Source organism: Eufriesea mexicana, unplaced genomic scaffold (genome assembly GCF_001483705.2).
Source record: "Eufriesea mexicana isolate 0111107269 unplaced genomic scaffold, ASM148370v2 scaffold5473, whole genome shotgun sequence".
Taxonomy (NCBI): Eukaryota; Metazoa; Arthropoda; class Insecta; order Hymenoptera; family Apidae; genus Eufriesea; species Eufriesea mexicana.
The window spans coordinates 178,569-196,010 of record NW_016913413.1 but is presented as its reverse complement, the minus strand read 5'-3'; the positions used below and the strand labels follow the sequence as shown (position 1 = coordinate 196,010).

General features: G+C 33.3%; 2 protein-coding genes and 1 non-coding gene across 3 annotated transcripts in view; 2 read left to right on the top strand and 1 right to left on the bottom strand.

Moving 5' to 3' along the window:
- Positions 1 to 2,496: 2,496 nt before the first annotated feature.
- Positions 2,497 to 5,606, bottom strand: LOC108552095 (myb-like protein P). The gene is given in 3 exon segments (XM_017906499.1): positions 2,497 to 4,433; positions 4,435 to 4,588; positions 5,467 to 5,606. Coding segments are annotated over 2 exon segments (2,058 nt in total). The 5' UTR covers positions 4,569 to 4,588; positions 5,467 to 5,606; the 3' UTR covers positions 2,497 to 2,509.
- A 1,387-nt stretch (positions 5,607 to 6,993) lies between these two features.
- On the top strand, positions 6,994 to 7,066 carry TRNAR-ACG (transfer RNA arginine (anticodon ACG)). The gene has a single exon. It is a non-coding gene; the product is annotated as a tRNA-Arg (tRNA).
- A 368-nt stretch (positions 7,067 to 7,434) lies between these two features.
- LOC108552092 (collagen alpha-2(IX) chain) overlaps positions 7,435 to 17,442 on the top strand; it is an 11,961-nt gene continuing 1,953 nt past the window's right edge. Inside the window, exons 1-14 of the mRNA XM_017906492.1 lie at positions 7,435 to 7,497; positions 9,157 to 9,376; positions 9,489 to 9,705; positions 11,456 to 11,626; positions 13,519 to 13,590; positions 13,661 to 13,750; positions 14,087 to 14,194; positions 14,282 to 14,389; positions 14,485 to 14,698; positions 16,143 to 16,358; positions 16,428 to 16,615; positions 16,767 to 16,937; positions 17,017 to 17,214; positions 17,316 to 17,441. Of these exons, the coding sequence (XP_017761981.1) occupies positions 7,449 to 7,497; positions 9,157 to 9,376; positions 9,489 to 9,705; positions 11,456 to 11,626; positions 13,519 to 13,590; positions 13,661 to 13,750; positions 14,087 to 14,194; positions 14,282 to 14,389; positions 14,485 to 14,698; positions 16,143 to 16,358; positions 16,428 to 16,615; positions 16,767 to 16,937; positions 17,017 to 17,214; positions 17,316 to 17,441 (2,148 nt within the window). The 5' untranslated portion in view covers positions 7,435 to 7,448. The remainder of the gene's footprint in view (positions 7,498 to 9,156; positions 9,377 to 9,488; positions 9,706 to 11,455; positions 11,627 to 13,518; positions 13,591 to 13,660; positions 13,751 to 14,086; positions 14,195 to 14,281; positions 14,390 to 14,484; positions 14,699 to 16,142; positions 16,359 to 16,427; positions 16,616 to 16,766; positions 16,938 to 17,016; positions 17,215 to 17,315; position 17,442) is intronic.

Genomic DNA, 17,442 nt, shown 5'->3' with positions numbered 1-17,442 from the left:
AAGACCTGCTGCTATGAACGATTTATGGATTATAGTCATTAACTTTCCCCTTGAAATCGAAACCACCTTTGAATTCACTTGCTTAAATATTCAATGAAAATGTAAACAGGAGTTTTTAAACCATTATATTTGATATAAATATCTAATGATATCACTAACTTACCCTGGTAACAAAAATTTATAAAAGACCGTAAGTAAAAGTCTTCTGGACCAAAGCTCCTGAATTACATCACCTTCCACCTTTGCTAAATCTTCTTCTTTCATTTTCTTAATGTCTCATGCACCAAATTAAGCTTTACTAATTTCCAGTTATAAATCCTATGTTTATTTTTAGCTTGTGAAAATCTGCATGTAGCAGATCGTTAGGAATCATCGAAATAAAATGGTTCCACCCGACGTTAAAGCACACAAGCTCCTTTTTCTGCATACACGACATGCTAATTCACGATCAACCGTAATTGTCTCTTCTCCTCGATGACGGAAGATGGAAAGCAAGATCGAATCTCCTTGAAGGGAGGTGGAGAGTGGTAGGCCATGCGGTTCTCCAGGGCTTATCAGTTCGTGTCGGGCAGCCGTGCAATGCGTTGTCTCGTCTTGCAGTTTAATTGTGCCTTCGATATTACGCGTGACATACATTGAACCCTTCACGGAATATATGTGCCGACCCATTGACTTCCGCTGATCAAGCAGTAACTATCGGAAGCGACACGCTCTTGCATCCAGCCGAAGACTTCGGGTACGTCGCGCTTCAACGCGACCGGAAGAAGCTTCTTCAGAACAAGCCGGTAACACGTGGACTCTCGCACATGCCAAAACTTTAGCGCACCACTTGTACCGAGAGGTTGAACGATCGCGTAGAACTCGAACAACCTGCTGACAGTATTAGAATCTATCCTCTGTTCTAGAATGCTTTCTTGAATCTATTTCTTCTACAGATTTCTGGGCTTTATTTTTTTCCTTTCAATTGGTTGTATCATAGTTTTGGGTATACATAATATTTTCATATAAAATTTAATTGATGAGTTTTGCAATGAGTTTGAATGATCTGCTTTTTTTGTTTTGAATTTTCTTAATCCTTTTCTGAGCATCTGAGTGTACTCGCATTTCAAAAATTTGTTAAATATATGTAGAGAGAGGTTGGATTTCAGGTTTAAAATTTGGAGTATAATCTTTCCACTTTGAACTCTGTGGTATGACTTTATTAGAAGTTTATTGTAATTCTAAGAATGTTGCTATTTACAGAGAGGTTCAATAGTTCTGTAATAGATCTGAATTCCTCAACAATCGTAATCGAATGTTCTTGCCAGTGTTCGGTTGTTGTGCCAGTATTTGATTTACATTCCTCCTCTACAGTGTCACGATGATAGATGGAGTATTTCTAACTTCTAAATCTTAGATCACTATTTCCATTGTACTGTAAGCATGTGGTACTATTTTTTTTTTTTTTTCTTTTATTATACACGATAATGTCTTGGTCCATAGATAAACAAGATTTCGCTTGGAGATTTTTCAAGTAAAACTGTTTCTTCAAATTTGCGGATTTATCGATACAGATCGTGTCGATAACAGCAATAAGGCACAAAATATACAGGAAATATACAGCTACACATTCATGAAATAGTTTTAAAGGACTAATTCTACAAGTCAAACTAAATATAAAAATGTTGAGCAAGGCTTATTCACTAAGTTACAAGTGATTTGTGTTAAATGAAAATAAATAGAAATACATAGTGACGTCCAATTCTAAAAACAGAAAAACCGCTTGCTTTAGAACCATGTACTTCGAGTGATATTTATCTACATAAATATTTACATCGAAGGACGAATATATGAAAATATTTTACGTCCTATGTCATATATTATTGCTATGTTCAATGTAAATTAAATAAGGTAATGTTATAATTGGACGAACATTACTTATTTGCACTAAGTAATAATACTTGTACAAAACATATGATTTATCCTTTTAAACAAATATTTAAAAAAAAAATACAAAGAAATTAATTTCACCGTTACATCACAGTACTAATCGTGTAAAAAAGGTGATCTTTGTTTACTTTATAAACAAAATTTTAAATTGAAAATAAAACAAATACTATGTATCCAATACACTCACAATATAAACATCTTTTGCAATATTTTAACATTTTGGCAGCGATAATACTATGTAGTATTGATGTGCAATCTAACAAAAGAATTAAGTAGAATCTAACTTGAATTATATTCAAAACATTTAATCACAACATAACAGCTTTACTTAACTAACACATTAGCTTACTCAGTACATATAGCAATAGATATATGTACACATCAATACAAAAAAAATATAGGATAAACTTATTTTCAAAATTAATATTAGAAATTAGAAAGTTGTCTATGCTAAATATCTTATTACGCTTTAATCCCATATTATTGCAAGAACGTATCCATCATTGACATCGCTCCATGTAATTCGACATCAGTCTTATAAAACTATGTTCATCGTTCATCGCGTGCATTATTTCCATTGCTATTCATCGGTGCCGTAGACTAGATCTATTACGGCTGGTCCATTACTCCTATTTTCTATTCCGCCGGAACAGGGGACAAGAAAGCGGCTAACAGGTTCCTGAATATTCTCTGTATTATTATTTATCTCGAATACCTCATTGTAATAATTAATACCGTATCGTCGTAGCATTTCCGATGATACATCAACATTTTTATTACACGTCAAGTTTTCTTTCACATTATCAGATGCCCACATTGTCACTATGCTATTATAACTTTGTACTTTTGCAGCATGCTCTTTAGCATTCGATATGTATTTTTCTCCAGTTAGATTTTTTAAGTTAGAATCGGAATTAGGTTCACTTATGGTTTTTTTTTTCTTTTTGGCAGACTCGTCATTTACGTCGCTACCTTTACTATTAGTTTTTGTATTCCGTTTCCGTTTTTTCGTAGCTTCAGAGATCTTCTTATCTAGCAAATGCCACCCCCCCTCTTCCATTTTCTTCATATCTTTAATAGCGTCTTGTACTAACATTTCTTGCTCGAAGCGGGTTGGCGATTCGTGATTGACCTCCGAGTTAGTGCTACACCTTCTAACGATTCGTAATACTTCTTGCACTTCATCGTCGGAATTATCTTCGATATCGTATATACAATTTTGAATAAGTTCTTGCCGCAGTTCGCTGTTTTGAGTCTGTTGTTGTGGTTGGCTTTCTTGAGGTGGTTGAACTTCTTGTTGCTGTCCTTGTTTTTCTTGTTGTTGCTCCTTCTGTTGCATCGATGATGATTGTATAGTTAATTTAAAAGGTGAACTAGGAGCATTATTATTTGGCACGATTATTGGCAAAACTATTACTTGTACCATATTAGAGACATTTTGTAACTTTTCCGAAGCGGATTGCTCTTTTCTATCAATAGTAAAAACTTTATGTACCTGATTTGCGTTCATGTCTCTTTCCTCTTTGTTATTCTTAGTTTCACTGTTTTGTAGGTACGTTTGCACGATAGGTTTCGACGAAGTATCTGTACTCTTTGGTAAGGATTTAATACTATCACTTCTCTTATCACAGTCCAAAATTGGATTCGACGTTCCAGTGAGCTGTAACTTATGACACGTTTCGTTAAGCACTGAAACGTTATTCGAATGTATCGAAGAAAGTTCGGTTGAATTACTATTTTTGGTTATATTCTGCTCATGTAAATTAATCTCTTCATTCACGAACGTTAAATTTGTTTTGAAAGGAACTTCCTTACATTGTACATTGTGAATATCACACTCTACGCTCGTGGATAGCGCGCACGATTTCTTTAATTCGTTGGAAACGTAATTTTCACCCTGCGTTATACTTTTCCCACGAATCGCCTGCTTACCTGCTACAATGTTGCTAGCCAAATATCGATTGGGGCTCTGTAAGGCGTGCACAGAGTTGCGACATTGGTAAGGACTATTAACGAACACAGCAGGATCGATACAAGAAACATTTTCATACACATCGTTGTCTATGATTAATTTGGTGTCATGGTGTAGTTTATTTTGTATACACGTACCAAGTCTCTTTTTCTTCAAATGTTTTCGTTTTAACGCTATTTTACTAACAATTTCCTCCCCTATTTTTAAAATTAAACTAATCTTCTTGTGTACTTTCGTTACAAAATTTCCATGGGAATCGGTGATGTAATTTAGACACTCCGTAGGTTTGTTCCACAGTTCGACTTCTGCACACGATGTTCCTTCCACGGTTGTGATAGGAATTTTTCCATGTGCCTGATGTTTCATCGTGATGTGCATATTTAAGTCGGTTTCACACTTAAAATACTTCCCGCATAGTTCACATATCGTCCTCAGGATAACAACACGACAGTCACGCAATTTTACACCATTGGGAATATTAATCTTTTTAGCTGTATTATCACTATTTGACATCTTGTATTCGTATTCAGATTTCTTTCCCTTTTATTTTCGATACGTCAAAATTATGTGGTGGTAAAAAATTTTTTTCACCATGCCTGAGAGTCCTCAACGGGTATCTGCCTGGATCTCCGATACTGTGGTAATCCCGTTGTATATGTGGCGCCATCTTCTAAAAGTCACGGACCTCTTTGGAAGTAGAAATTTCTAGTCTGAGCTTTGTTTATTTTTAATTTAAAGTTAATGAAAATATGAAATATGATGAATTTAGTATAAAAGTTCGGTGGTATTATTTTAATGTAATGATATTATTTTAATTTGTGAGAATATCTTTAAGAGTTATTCGTAATGTACCTTCAGTTCATACAGGGTGTTTAATAAATCGCGGTGTGAAGTTTATTAACATAGGCAAGCTTTTTCTAATTATAGTAAGTATACAAACTGCAAAAATAGCAACAGCTATATTTTATTTTTAACATATTTTTATTCTTATGTTGTTACATTTATTTATTTATAATCGCGATTATTCGCGGTAATATTAATGTGAAAAACAATAATATCACCATAATTTAAAAAATTATATGATCTGCAAAAATAATACCACCTATTAAAATAAATTAGTTAGATGCTCGAAATTTATAAATAAATTGTATAATAATAAGTTTAATATATTTTAATATTTTTTTTGTTCTATTCATTCTAATCATAGAAAAATTCTTTATATATCAAATTCTAACAATTAGTATCATTTATTATTAAACAGATGTGAACAGATATCATGAGTAACATAAAAGATAGTAAGCAACTAGTTGCAATATACATTTTTATATTAATCATTTCCGTAAGAACATTACATTTAATTATAAGTGAAGCAATTCTAACTCCTACGTTATATATTTTATAAAGACAAAATAAAAAAATTGGTTACTTTTTCTAAATATTTTCTTCACTTTTGTTTCAATACAGAAATACTCTTGGAATACATTTTGTTATTCTTACGTTATCTTATTACATACAACAAATACTTAAAAATATAAAAATATATTTCACTAAGATTCAGTACTTACAGGAAAAAAATATCGCTCACAATGTACGAATCTTCTAACTGATAGAGATTTTTCTTCTTCATTGCATTAAATTATCCGGAAAAGGACTAAAACCTTCAACAAAAAGTGTGAAAGGGCGATTTTAAGTCCACGAAACACTTAATGGCGTAAACACGCAAAGTTGCACCAGATGACGCAATTCCAATGTTGCCGAATGCATTTCCTATCCCCACTATTACGTTTATAAAATCAATATTTCAATTATAATTACGAAAATAATAATTCCCATCTAATTAGTAAAAATATTGGAACGCATGGTATAACTTTTTGTCTTCAATTCAATTCAACATAACACAGAAAACTGAAACTTTGGTAGACCCAACAACGCAGTATGGCAACGCCACGTAGCGTAGTCAAGTAATCCGATAAGACCCACGAGGTTCGACCAATAGGAAGCAAGATTGTATATAACACAGCCAATCCCCAGCCCTATTTTATTCCGTGTGGCCCTCACTTACACTATACTGCAGTCGGCTACACTCTATTTATCTTGTCGGCAACGAAAAAGAATAGTGATGCAGTTGCTTCACTTATCACAGACAAAATATAATATATCCTAATGTAATATATTATTTTTTAATAAACAAGAAACGTATCTAAATCTAATGAACTATTTTCTTGCCACCGCCATCATGTACCTTTTGTCTTTACACCTAAAGAAAATGTGATGTTTATTATCTATTGTTTAATTTATAAACAATAAGAAATAAAGTTTTCATTAAGAACTATTTATACTATATGAATTTATTTATTTATGTTATGATTAAATATATTGCAATCATCATTGTTCTTTAATGTTAAAGGAAAATACATGTACCTAAATATTTAAAAAATATCTGGAATATGTGCCAATAAAATATAAAAATTTATCTGTTAAATTTTGTACGACGTGAGTACGTAGACATTAAAATAGAATTATTATGCACATACTCTTGTGTTATATATTTATACCTCTTTAAATTAAACTTATTTCTGTAATATTTTAAAAGTTACATTTAACGAAATTTGATTATTGCTTGTTATCAAGTTGTATCAACTTATGTGATTGATAACCACTGCGAGCACCGTATGCCAGACTAAACACGCTTTACCATAAACAGATGTATAATGCAGACAGAATAAGTGACGATTATATACAGAAGTTTGTATTCTTTCACATGCATAATAAGCAAACATTAATCAAACATTAATATGGCATATAAATGTAATTATCACGTTATACAATAAACTAATTATGTACCATTTTATATGAATGTTTATTAACTATAGATGTAACGATAATAATTATTTAAATATTAATATAAATTGTAGTACAAAATTTAATTTTAACGAAAGACAAAATTTTATTGATTATTTGTATTGAAGATTGTTATTTTTTAAATATTATCTGAGGAAAAAATTTAATATAAAAATTAAAACATAAAAATACCTTGAATATTATTATAAAATTATACTTATCATAGAAAGCATAAAGCTCGTAATCAGCGTGGTCCTGTGGCGCAACGGATAACGCGTCTGACTACGGATCAGAAGATTCCAGGTTCGAATCCTGGCAGGATCGATAACATTTTTTTATAACAATATTATTTGTTATTAACAGCATATACCTCATTAATCTTTAACGTTTACTTTTCAGTTTTCATTTTATGTAGCTACGTGGAATTTATAATAAAATATGCATACAAGTGTAGAGGAATACAATATTGTAAATATATTACTTAATAATATAAAAATAAATAGACAAATAGACATAAAAATAAATAGAAACCTATTATAATGCCTATAGTTAATATTAGAATAGTAATATTAGAATAGTTCTTTACTTACAGTAAAACTGTTTCGTATAGAGAACACATAGAAATATAAATGAGATATTTGCATTTCATATTTGTATGAAGTCGAAACAATACTTTTTTTGTTATAGGACCAACTTGAATCTGCGAATGTACTTCTCAATATGGATATTCGTGCTTGTGCAATTCACACGTACGCGTAAGTTTATAAGTTTGCTATACTAATATGAAAAAGAACAAATTTTCCTTATTTGTTCCTCACTAATATCTTTGCAATATATACAGTATTTACGATAACGTAATAATATATAGCAATAATATAATATAGAAGAAAAAAGAACATAAGAAACGTGTAGAACTCACAGATTTGAAAGAAGATGTATTTCAAACAGGTTGTGTTGAGTGCCAACGATAGTGGGATGCTTAGTGCTTAAATCTTCGGAGGAAGTGGTCAAAAGCAAATAGATTACGAGCAGTCATCGATGACGTGTCCTTTCGACGTTTATAGATGGCTAAATTTCAGAAAGAACGAGTTGAGTCTGTCTATTTTTGTATTTGCTGAAAAAGGAGAGGACAACTTTAAAATAAATAGTGTTTCATATTCTATTAAAGTACTACTACTATATTTATTTATTGCTTAAAATATTTTCTCACCTTGAAGCAAATAATTTATTATAGTTCATACTCCACTAGCATGCTGTTGATTATTAAAGCATATTTATTCACTGAATATACAAAAATATTTTCTTTTATTTACTTCTAAATATTTTATCGTTATATGTAAAGTATAGAGTGTAAATACCTATGTTATTTTACCTGGGCAATTATGTTTACGATTTGCCATTAGTTATAAAACCATAATTCTAAATACAGATGTTGGCTTATAACTGTACATAACAGTCAATCAAGTATGGAGAAGTTATTTGTACCAATTTACTGTTTCCCTGTAACAAAACCAACGGTAATACATGTCATGCCGGATATAAATTAACAAAATGTTTATGTAGCAAGTTGCTGCGACATTCGATTCAGAAATGCATTCTCCTCGCGTACTGCGTCCCGACAACAATGCAACTCGATATGCAAAACAGCAGTCGAAGCACTCTACAGTGTGTTCTTTGCTTTACAATTCGTATATCTTTGTAAATTAAATGTTTCGGACTAATAAAGATATTACAGTAAAAATAATTAGTAAAAGTCAAACGTTTCTCAATTATTATTTTAGTTTTAAAGTAACTCGTAAATTTATCTTTCTAAAAATTCTATCAGTTACTTTTACGAGATGAAAGTGAAAGGTCATACGTGATTTAGAGATTCATCGATGTAGAAGGAAACATACAATGGACGATGGTGTTGTATTTGGAGAATACATGTGGTTAATTTATACTGTCGTGGGAATAGAACCATCAGCATCGTTTGATCGGAATGACTCAAGTAGAAACTTATTGTGTTGTGTAACAATAGGGCATTTCTTCTTAACGATGTCATCTCACACTCTCACTTCATAGGCATTCAGCTTTTTTATGCAGTTTATCGGCTTTCTGTGTGACATTCATACCTTCTTTCACCTCCATCGTTTATATTTTTTCCTTTTTATCGTAGATATAATATTCTTTCTATTTCATATTGAAAATATTTATTCAGGATTCCAAACTATCAGTTATACCTAAAATTATTAGTGTCAATAATCATAGATATCTATTGCTAAACTAATTGTTAAACTGTTATCTATTGTATACTTACTTTCAGACAATTTCTATATAAAATAACTGCAAAAATTCAAAAAGAGTATACGTTATTTAATTGAAAAGTTAGAGAATTTGCTATATTCACAATTTGGCATTTTGTGTTTTCTTAGAATATACTTACGGCGAGGAAACAATCCTGGATTCCCCGCACGGGCCATGCGAGGGCTACAAACAGGGAGAGGACGATCTTCAAACATTCGACTTTATCAGCAAGCTGAAACTGGATCTTCTGAAGACACATTACACTGGCGTGACGCGAGTCAGAGGTAGCAATCGCATGCAAATAGCCTACAGATTGGAAAGAGACACTGATGTCACCTTGCCAACAAAGTACGATTTATCGATTATATTCTCGACTGTATTTTCCAACACTTACAATTTTCGAAAATTGCCGATCCGATAGTTACGTCCGCTATACAGTCTTTTTTGTATTGTTCGTTAGAAATATACTTCCAAACGGATTGCCAGAGGAATTCAGCGCGGCCTGCACATTCAGAGCCAGAAAACCGCCAAAGTATACTTGGCACATTATCAGAATCGTCGACATGGAAAACGAGCCCCAGTTTTTAATCGCAATGAACCCAAAAAGTCAGACTCTGGATTTATCCATGAAGAGTCAGACTGGGGAACTGCAGACGGTGTCGTTCTCAGCCGAACGTGTGAGTAAATTTCAGCTTTTTTCCAGCATTGTTCGAGGTTTCTATAGTAATTGGGATTATCAGATCAATTTTTAAAATATGTGGCAGAAAATTAGAGTACCTCTTGGAATCTTCTTTCTTTTCGTTCAAATCTTTTTAAACGTTCATTTATTTTTTGGCGTGTGCTCTTTCTTAGTCGTGCTTTTTGGTTTTAATCCTTCTATTAGTATTTTATTTTCAGTTGTGTCAATGATAAGCACACAGTGAAACATGTATGTATCATCTCCCATGAATTTTTGAATTTTAATCCGCCAATTAATATTCTACTTTCAATTGAATTAACAATAAGTACTTAACAAAATATAATTTGTACGTTATTAATATATATAATTTGGCTATAAAGCTGTTTTAAATGCGTCTTGCAAAATTCACAAACGAATTACTCCGTCAAAAAATAATTTGAACTCAAAATCAACACCTCCATGTTATCAATTCCACGAGACAGCAATATAACATTTCACCGATTGCATCCTCAATCCATCAATCTATCAATTCAATAAACCAAACAATCAATTTCCATATATCATTTAAACTGAAAATCTATGCCGTTCCAATTCATTTATTCGAGAAAAATTTCGAAATATTCGTAAGTGGAGTGCATCTCTACTAATCAGCTCAAGGGCTGTCAGCTCAGGGCATGCTTAATCTCGTCGCCACTTCTTAAAAGTGTCATCGTGGATCGCGCGATGATTAAAACTGCTTGGTATTGCTGTATGAAAACTCGAATCTGTCAAATATCAATCGCAAGGCCGCATTGGCGTATGAATTAGATGCTGTCGTTGGAGCACGTGAAAATCGTGTCACGGGTCATTACGTAATCCTCGTGCGAAATAGTTTAAAGGTTTTTCAGGGTGACGCTAAAGAACGCGTTGCTGAAGACTGATGAGGATACCATACGTCATGACATTTGCATCGGTTCAAAGAAACGTTAATCGCAACGCGAATTAATTACGAGGAGACGTTCTTTCTATTAGAACTACCAGGTTAAAATGACTGGTTTCAGATTTCTTGCCTTTGCAGCTACTGGATGTAAGCAGCTACTTCTGGAAAAATTAATGTGAATTTTTATTGAAATTATATATTATATAAAATTATATATGTATATCAAAGGTTCTCAACCTGTGTCACAAATTATATATAGTATAATGTACAGATACTACTTACAAGGTTGTACATGATTTGATCACATATTAGTCCATGGTATATAAGAAAAAAAGTTGAGAACTGCTATTATACATATATCTGATTATTGTTGATCATAGGTAGGTATATATATTTCATTATTTTTAACAATACTTTAATTATTATTACCTATATCCACAATGTTTAGACATAATTAGGGGTTGGTAGTTCTAGTATTAATGAAGTGAAGGTTTCATTGATGGAAAATTGCTTCTTGCTGTTTGTTGATGACGTTCGATCTTTGATTCCAATATATATAGTCACCAACTGTTGTCAATCCTACACACATCGAATTTCTTGAATGCTTTAGTAGATACCATAACATCCATTCATATTTCACTCGTAGTTTCTGAAAACATAGTAGAACGTTAGTGCTCTTCGGTACATATTATAAATAATAAATATTTTCATAGTATTTATATATAAATATCAATATTTCATTTGAAATCTTGTTAAGCTAACAAGTCTTGTTACTGTAAGTTCAATACTTTGCTGGCACAAAATTGGGCATAACGTTTGATTGAAACAGATGTTCGACAAGAATTGGCACAAAATTAATATCGGAGCCTTCAAGGATAAGCTGGTGATATATCTCGATTGCGAGTACATTGGCACGCAAGACGTGAAACTACGAGGGCCGATCAAAGTGGATGGTGAGATCTCGATATCGAAGATGTCGCACAGCAAGCTTACTACACCGGTAAGTTCGAACGTTCACCTCTGACATTGCGTACATTGTGCACGAGGGAGATAAGATCGGTAAGGTTGTTAACAGGGAGCTCGGTGCTCATTAGTCAGTTTCGATCGATCACATAATTATCGGCTATTTTGTCGTTGATATACTGTCTGTGTTGCTCTATCGTGTTTTTTTCGCGAAACAATGACAAATGGCGAACCTAGATTTGAAATCGATTGGTATTACAATTATTTTTATAATTAATTTTTATAATGCTAGAAAATTATATAAAAGGGTAATTTTTGTCTAAAAAGGGCACCTTAATGACTATTGATTAATTATAATGGGGTCATTTTGATAATGGATACGGTAGATATTTTAGCTTTTAGTAAATTATGAAATGATTGCACGTAGAAGCTTTAATTATGCTTAATTAATTTCTGATGAGATAGACCAATATTCTATAAATTATATAAATCACACGAATTCGAAATTGGCTAATTTAATTATGAATTTGCTGTTACAAATATATTTTATGCAATAATGGATATTACTGATGATATTATCGATTTATATTACAAAAAATTTCTTTACTCTATACATTTATAATTTTTCCAATTAAATTTTTCAATACATATAGAAACAGAAGTTTGAAACAATTATTCTGTGCAAATGCAACGATAATTATAGAATTTTATAGAGTAAATTGAAATATTTAAAGATATTTAAAAATAACACTGTTAAATAATGATCATTTAGATTACTACTGAAATAATATTAAATCGTATTATCTTCTTATCCAATAATATTTAAAAATTACAAAAAAATATGTTATCCAAGGAAAAGGTATCCAAAAAATAAGTGTCCTTCTACTTGACATAATTTCTAATTCTCTCAGCAGTTCGCAAAGCAAAAACTGTCAGACATATAATTAATCTCTAACATAGAGCCGTTCCAGACACAGGGTTCTTCTTATATAACCACATGACTTGTATCTCATAAAGCGTTCTAATGAATGTTCCTAGAATGTCGGAACAGTCTTTCAGATCTTTCAATTTCGATGGAACACGATGAAGATCGGAAAGCGTGCGATTGTAAGATGAAAGAAGCTTGCGCGCGTGAATTTCAGAGAACTCTGTGCGACGCATCCGCGGGGGATGTTCGCGTTGCTTCTTGTGAGATAAATGTATCCGTCGCATGCGGCAATTAAGAAGCACTTAATTAATAAACACTATATAATGAAAGAGGCTAAGACGTAACTGGGACAAGCTAGATTTAGTGCTACGCTTAAAATGTACAAGCGTAACGCGCACACAAAAACGCGATGACCGTATGATTAGCCTAGTTTCGTGAAGAAACGACAAAAACTAAAAATAACCCTGTTGTGTATTAACGTGACATGTTAGCGAGTTAATCGATGTTTTTGATAAAATCTTTTGAAAAAACAATTTATCGTCTCCAGTGAAGTTTCTTTTCACGAAGACTTTTCGAAGGTGCCACTACTCTTAGAACCTCCTAGAACCTCCATTATATGAATTAATTGGAAGACAACAGTACTCACATAAGAGAATTTTTATATAATAGAACTAGCTTCGTTTCTAATGAAATTAAAAAAATAAAATTTATAATTCTTAATTATATCACATCTTGTTTTAATTACCGATATTACTATGCCAATTTCATCACTGAATCATTGTATGATTTTATCTTACAATAGAAAATAAACACTTTATGTTTATATAGAATACTGTTATTGATAATGTACTATTCGTATAAAAGAACGTTTATATAACGAGTGTTCATATAACGGAGATTTTGCTGTACATAGTGTGAAACACGTTTCAAGTATCTGACTGTTCGCACTTTTAACTCTTGCTCTCGACGTAATGTTTGCTACCTCTTGAAAATGTCTATAGATCGATATACAGTGGATGGTCTTAAACTGCGATCCTACGAGACCGGAGAGAGAGACCTGTGAGGAATTGCCGGTAGGTCTCTATATTTTACACAACTTCGCAATCCATTAGGATCCCACGATTGTAATTAACGTAATTGCAGAAGAGCCTTAGCAACCCTTTATTACCTCCGAGGAAACTTGGTTGTGAAATTATCTGTCCACGGGGGCCTCCTGGAATTAATGGCACTAATGTAAGTGGGGACTTCTCTTTATTGATAAATATTCTCGTCTGATTCGACACTTGATGCTTTCAAAGTAATTCATTTACATAAAGTAACTTGGTTCCCTCTTTATAAAGTGGACTCTTTGACATTAAATTTGCAATACTCCATAAATGATAACCTAGTGCTTTTTCACTTTTTTAAGAATATTCCAAAATGTTAGAAATACGACATAAATGTTACTTCCTTCTATACTTCACTGTTCTAATACAATTAACCTACTGGAATTTGATGTTCAATCATAATATTTATTCTTTTATGGGTGTTATTAAACCAAGTTTAATCAATATAAAAATATTTGTTCAGGGTTTACCTGGCCTAGTCGGGTTATCTGGGCCACCTGGAACAATGGGAGAAACAGGCCTACCTGGACGACCAGGGCTGCGTGGGCCACCTGGTGAACAAGGAAAAATAGTGCGTGTCTATAAAAACTTTTAAAATAACAGTACATAGGGATATCTAGTATGTACTTTATTGCTACATTGTCATGAAACCTGTTAGGGTCCTCAAGGATTCACTGGAGCGCGGGGATTTCCCGGTAATCCGGGTCCTAAAGGGTCTATTGGGCCAATAGGACCAGTGGGCCCCAAAGGAGAACGCGGTGAAAGAGTGGGTTTATTGTTTTACCATATATATCATTTGAAAAGATCAATATAATCAGGAAATGTCATTTACGGTATTTACAGTTAGTTTGCTTCCTATAGGGTGACATGGGGTTTCCAGGATTAAAGGGAGATCAAGGTCTTCCGGGACCACGGGGATATCCAGGGCTCCCAGGTAGACCAGGAAATATCAGTGACTATCATGACGTTTTACCACGATTCATAGGGCCACCGGGTCCCCAAGGATATCCGGGTCAGAAGGGTTCTAATGGTGATCGAGGAGAACGCGGGGATAAAGGCGAGCAAGGTCAAAAAGGTAGTAGCTCGATATCTATTTTTAAAGCTTCAACATTTGAGGATTATTGTGGTCGTGTCAAAAGTTAAACGTTAGTGTTAAATGCGATTACGTGGATTTATCCGATAAGTAATCCTTGAACTGGCGCGTAAACTAATTTAATCTTGTTAGAAAATCGCGTGGAGTTGTGGGTGTCCACGTGCGCGTGGTGATTCATCGTTAAACGCATTATTCTTCTGTCAGTGAACGCAGAATGCTTAATCCTTAGTTTCTTCAACGAAACAGCTGTTAAATCTGTTGGTCGTTTAACAGCTGTTCAATGACAAAAGGGATTTGTGCCTTTGTTGAAAATAATTTGTGATGTGGAAACGAACATTTTGCTCTTGACGAGATTGTAGTGTAGTTATATATCCTTCTTTCATTCTCTAGTGTTGAACAGTAAATGAATCTCGTACCCTTCAAATCAGTTAATGCGTTAATTGCAATATTACAAAAGGTCATTGACACTTTTAAAGGAATAATTCCTCCCAATAAAGTGTGTCAACAGCCTCATATTTAAAGGTCGAGCGCAATCGTTTTAATAGTTTCAACTGTCTAACCAACATACATACTTCCATTTATTTTATTTTCCCTTTTTTCGTCTACGTCCTTTTCTCGTGAACTTGTAAAATTTATGAATCATGAATTCCATATTTTTTATTATACGTATATGTCAAATTTACGCTATATGGATAATTAAATAGGCAAATTATTCGTAAAATCGAAAATGTGTTCTATATCGTTTTTATGACAAGTTTTTCATGACACTTTTTCGGGACTTCATAATTTCGCTATTAATGTCAAAAGCACAATTATCAAAAGCTATAATTCTAGTGCTCTCTGATGGGTGACACGAAAACGATATATTGTCATCCATATCGACGTCGACCTAAATACAGCTATTCGAAGTGATTGTAAATCAATTTGTTGCAATCTGCTGCAATACCCGTAAACCCATTCCTTTTATTAATCATTAAATGTATGCCATTCGCGTGATAGAAGTGACTAGCAGTTCTTAACGTGTATCTAATTACGGACATTCGAAATGCTTTGTCATTAAATGATTTAGTTTAAACGTTTGACAATAAACTAGCGATTACTGTACATATCCTAGTTGTTTTGTTCCATTATTTACTTTGATGACTCAAATACGTTGTTTACTTTTATGAAACCAATATTTGATGATGTAAATTTCTACAAAATATAAAAACTGAGCTACTAAGTACTAAATAACCTAGTTACTTTTGTAACAAGTTATGAGATAAGTTTTAAGCAAAGTTATTAAGAATTTTGCACAGTTAGAATTTCTAAGTATTGTTAAAAACTATGAAGAGTTATTAGATTTAAAAATTTTCGACATAAGGGATATAACTATACTTTGAAAGTTGAAATAATAATATCTAAATATGATATACTAAAATTTAAGGTGAACCTGGAGAGAGGGGTTATCCAGGACAAGACGGGTTACCAGGTTTAGAAGGAAAACCAGCTCTTCCTGGCTTACCTGGTCCTAAAGGAGAAATAGGATTTCCGGGTGTACCAGGTCCTCAGGGATTACCAGGTTCACAAGGTCAAATCGGTGCACCTGGATTACCCGGAATTGAAGGTCCAAAAGGAGAACCTGGAGAACCTGGTCGTGATGGTGTGTAAGATGCAATAAAAAATTAATATTTTCATACTAATTGTTAATATATTTAATTTATTTGTTCAGGTTTACCAGGTTCAATAGTTGGTTCCGTAATACCAGGGCCACCTGGCCCTGAAGGTTCTCCCGGTCCACCTGGAGAAGATGGTTTACCCGGAATAAAAGGAGAACCTGGTCTTATTGGTCCAGCAGGTCTTCCGGGACTACAAGGAAAAAATGGTTCTCCAGGTCCTCCTGGTTCTCCAGGGTTACAAGTAAATTTACATTTTAATTTGAACGCTAAGTTACACTTTATCATAATAATGTTAGAAGTTGGATAAATTTGTATATTGTTTTAGGATTTGTTTTGATTCTTTTGATTATCTTGAATATTGGAATAGAAATTTTATTTAATTGTTATAATAGGGTTTACCTGGTTTGCCTGGAGAACCGGGTACTCCAGGTCCTCGTGGAATAGAAGGACCGGCTGGAAAACCAGGACTAACAGGATTTGATGGACGACCCGGAGAAAAAGGTGACAAGGGTCAACAAGGAGAACAAGGACCTCTTTTTTCCCTATCATTAAATAAAATAAATGTATTATATTTAACATTTAATCTTTCGTTTAATTTTTGCAATTTAAAGAGTTCAAAAAAGTAGAAATGCGCTTCTTTAGGGTGCGCCTGGCTTATCTGGAGCCGCCGGAATTCCTGGATTAGAAGGACGACCAGGTCCAGCAGGTCCTCCAGGTCCTTCTGGGCCAGCAGGACCACCTGGAACAGTTGCAGATATGTTAAGCACAAATAGTGTTTTGGAAACTATCGGTAGTCCAGGTGTTAGTGGACCTAGAGGTTTACCAGGTATACCAGGTTTAGTGAGTATTCAGAATGATTATTAAAATGAAAGATATTTCTTATATCTTATTATACTAAAATTTGTAAAGTTATTGTTACATATGACAATATTAATAAATAGCCAGGTGAGAGAGGACCTTCGGGAGAACGAGGTCCAGAAGGTCAAATAGGACTCCCTGGTATGCCAGGGAAAGATGGTGCTCCAGGACTTCAAGGACCACCAGGAATTAGAGGACAAACAGGAATGC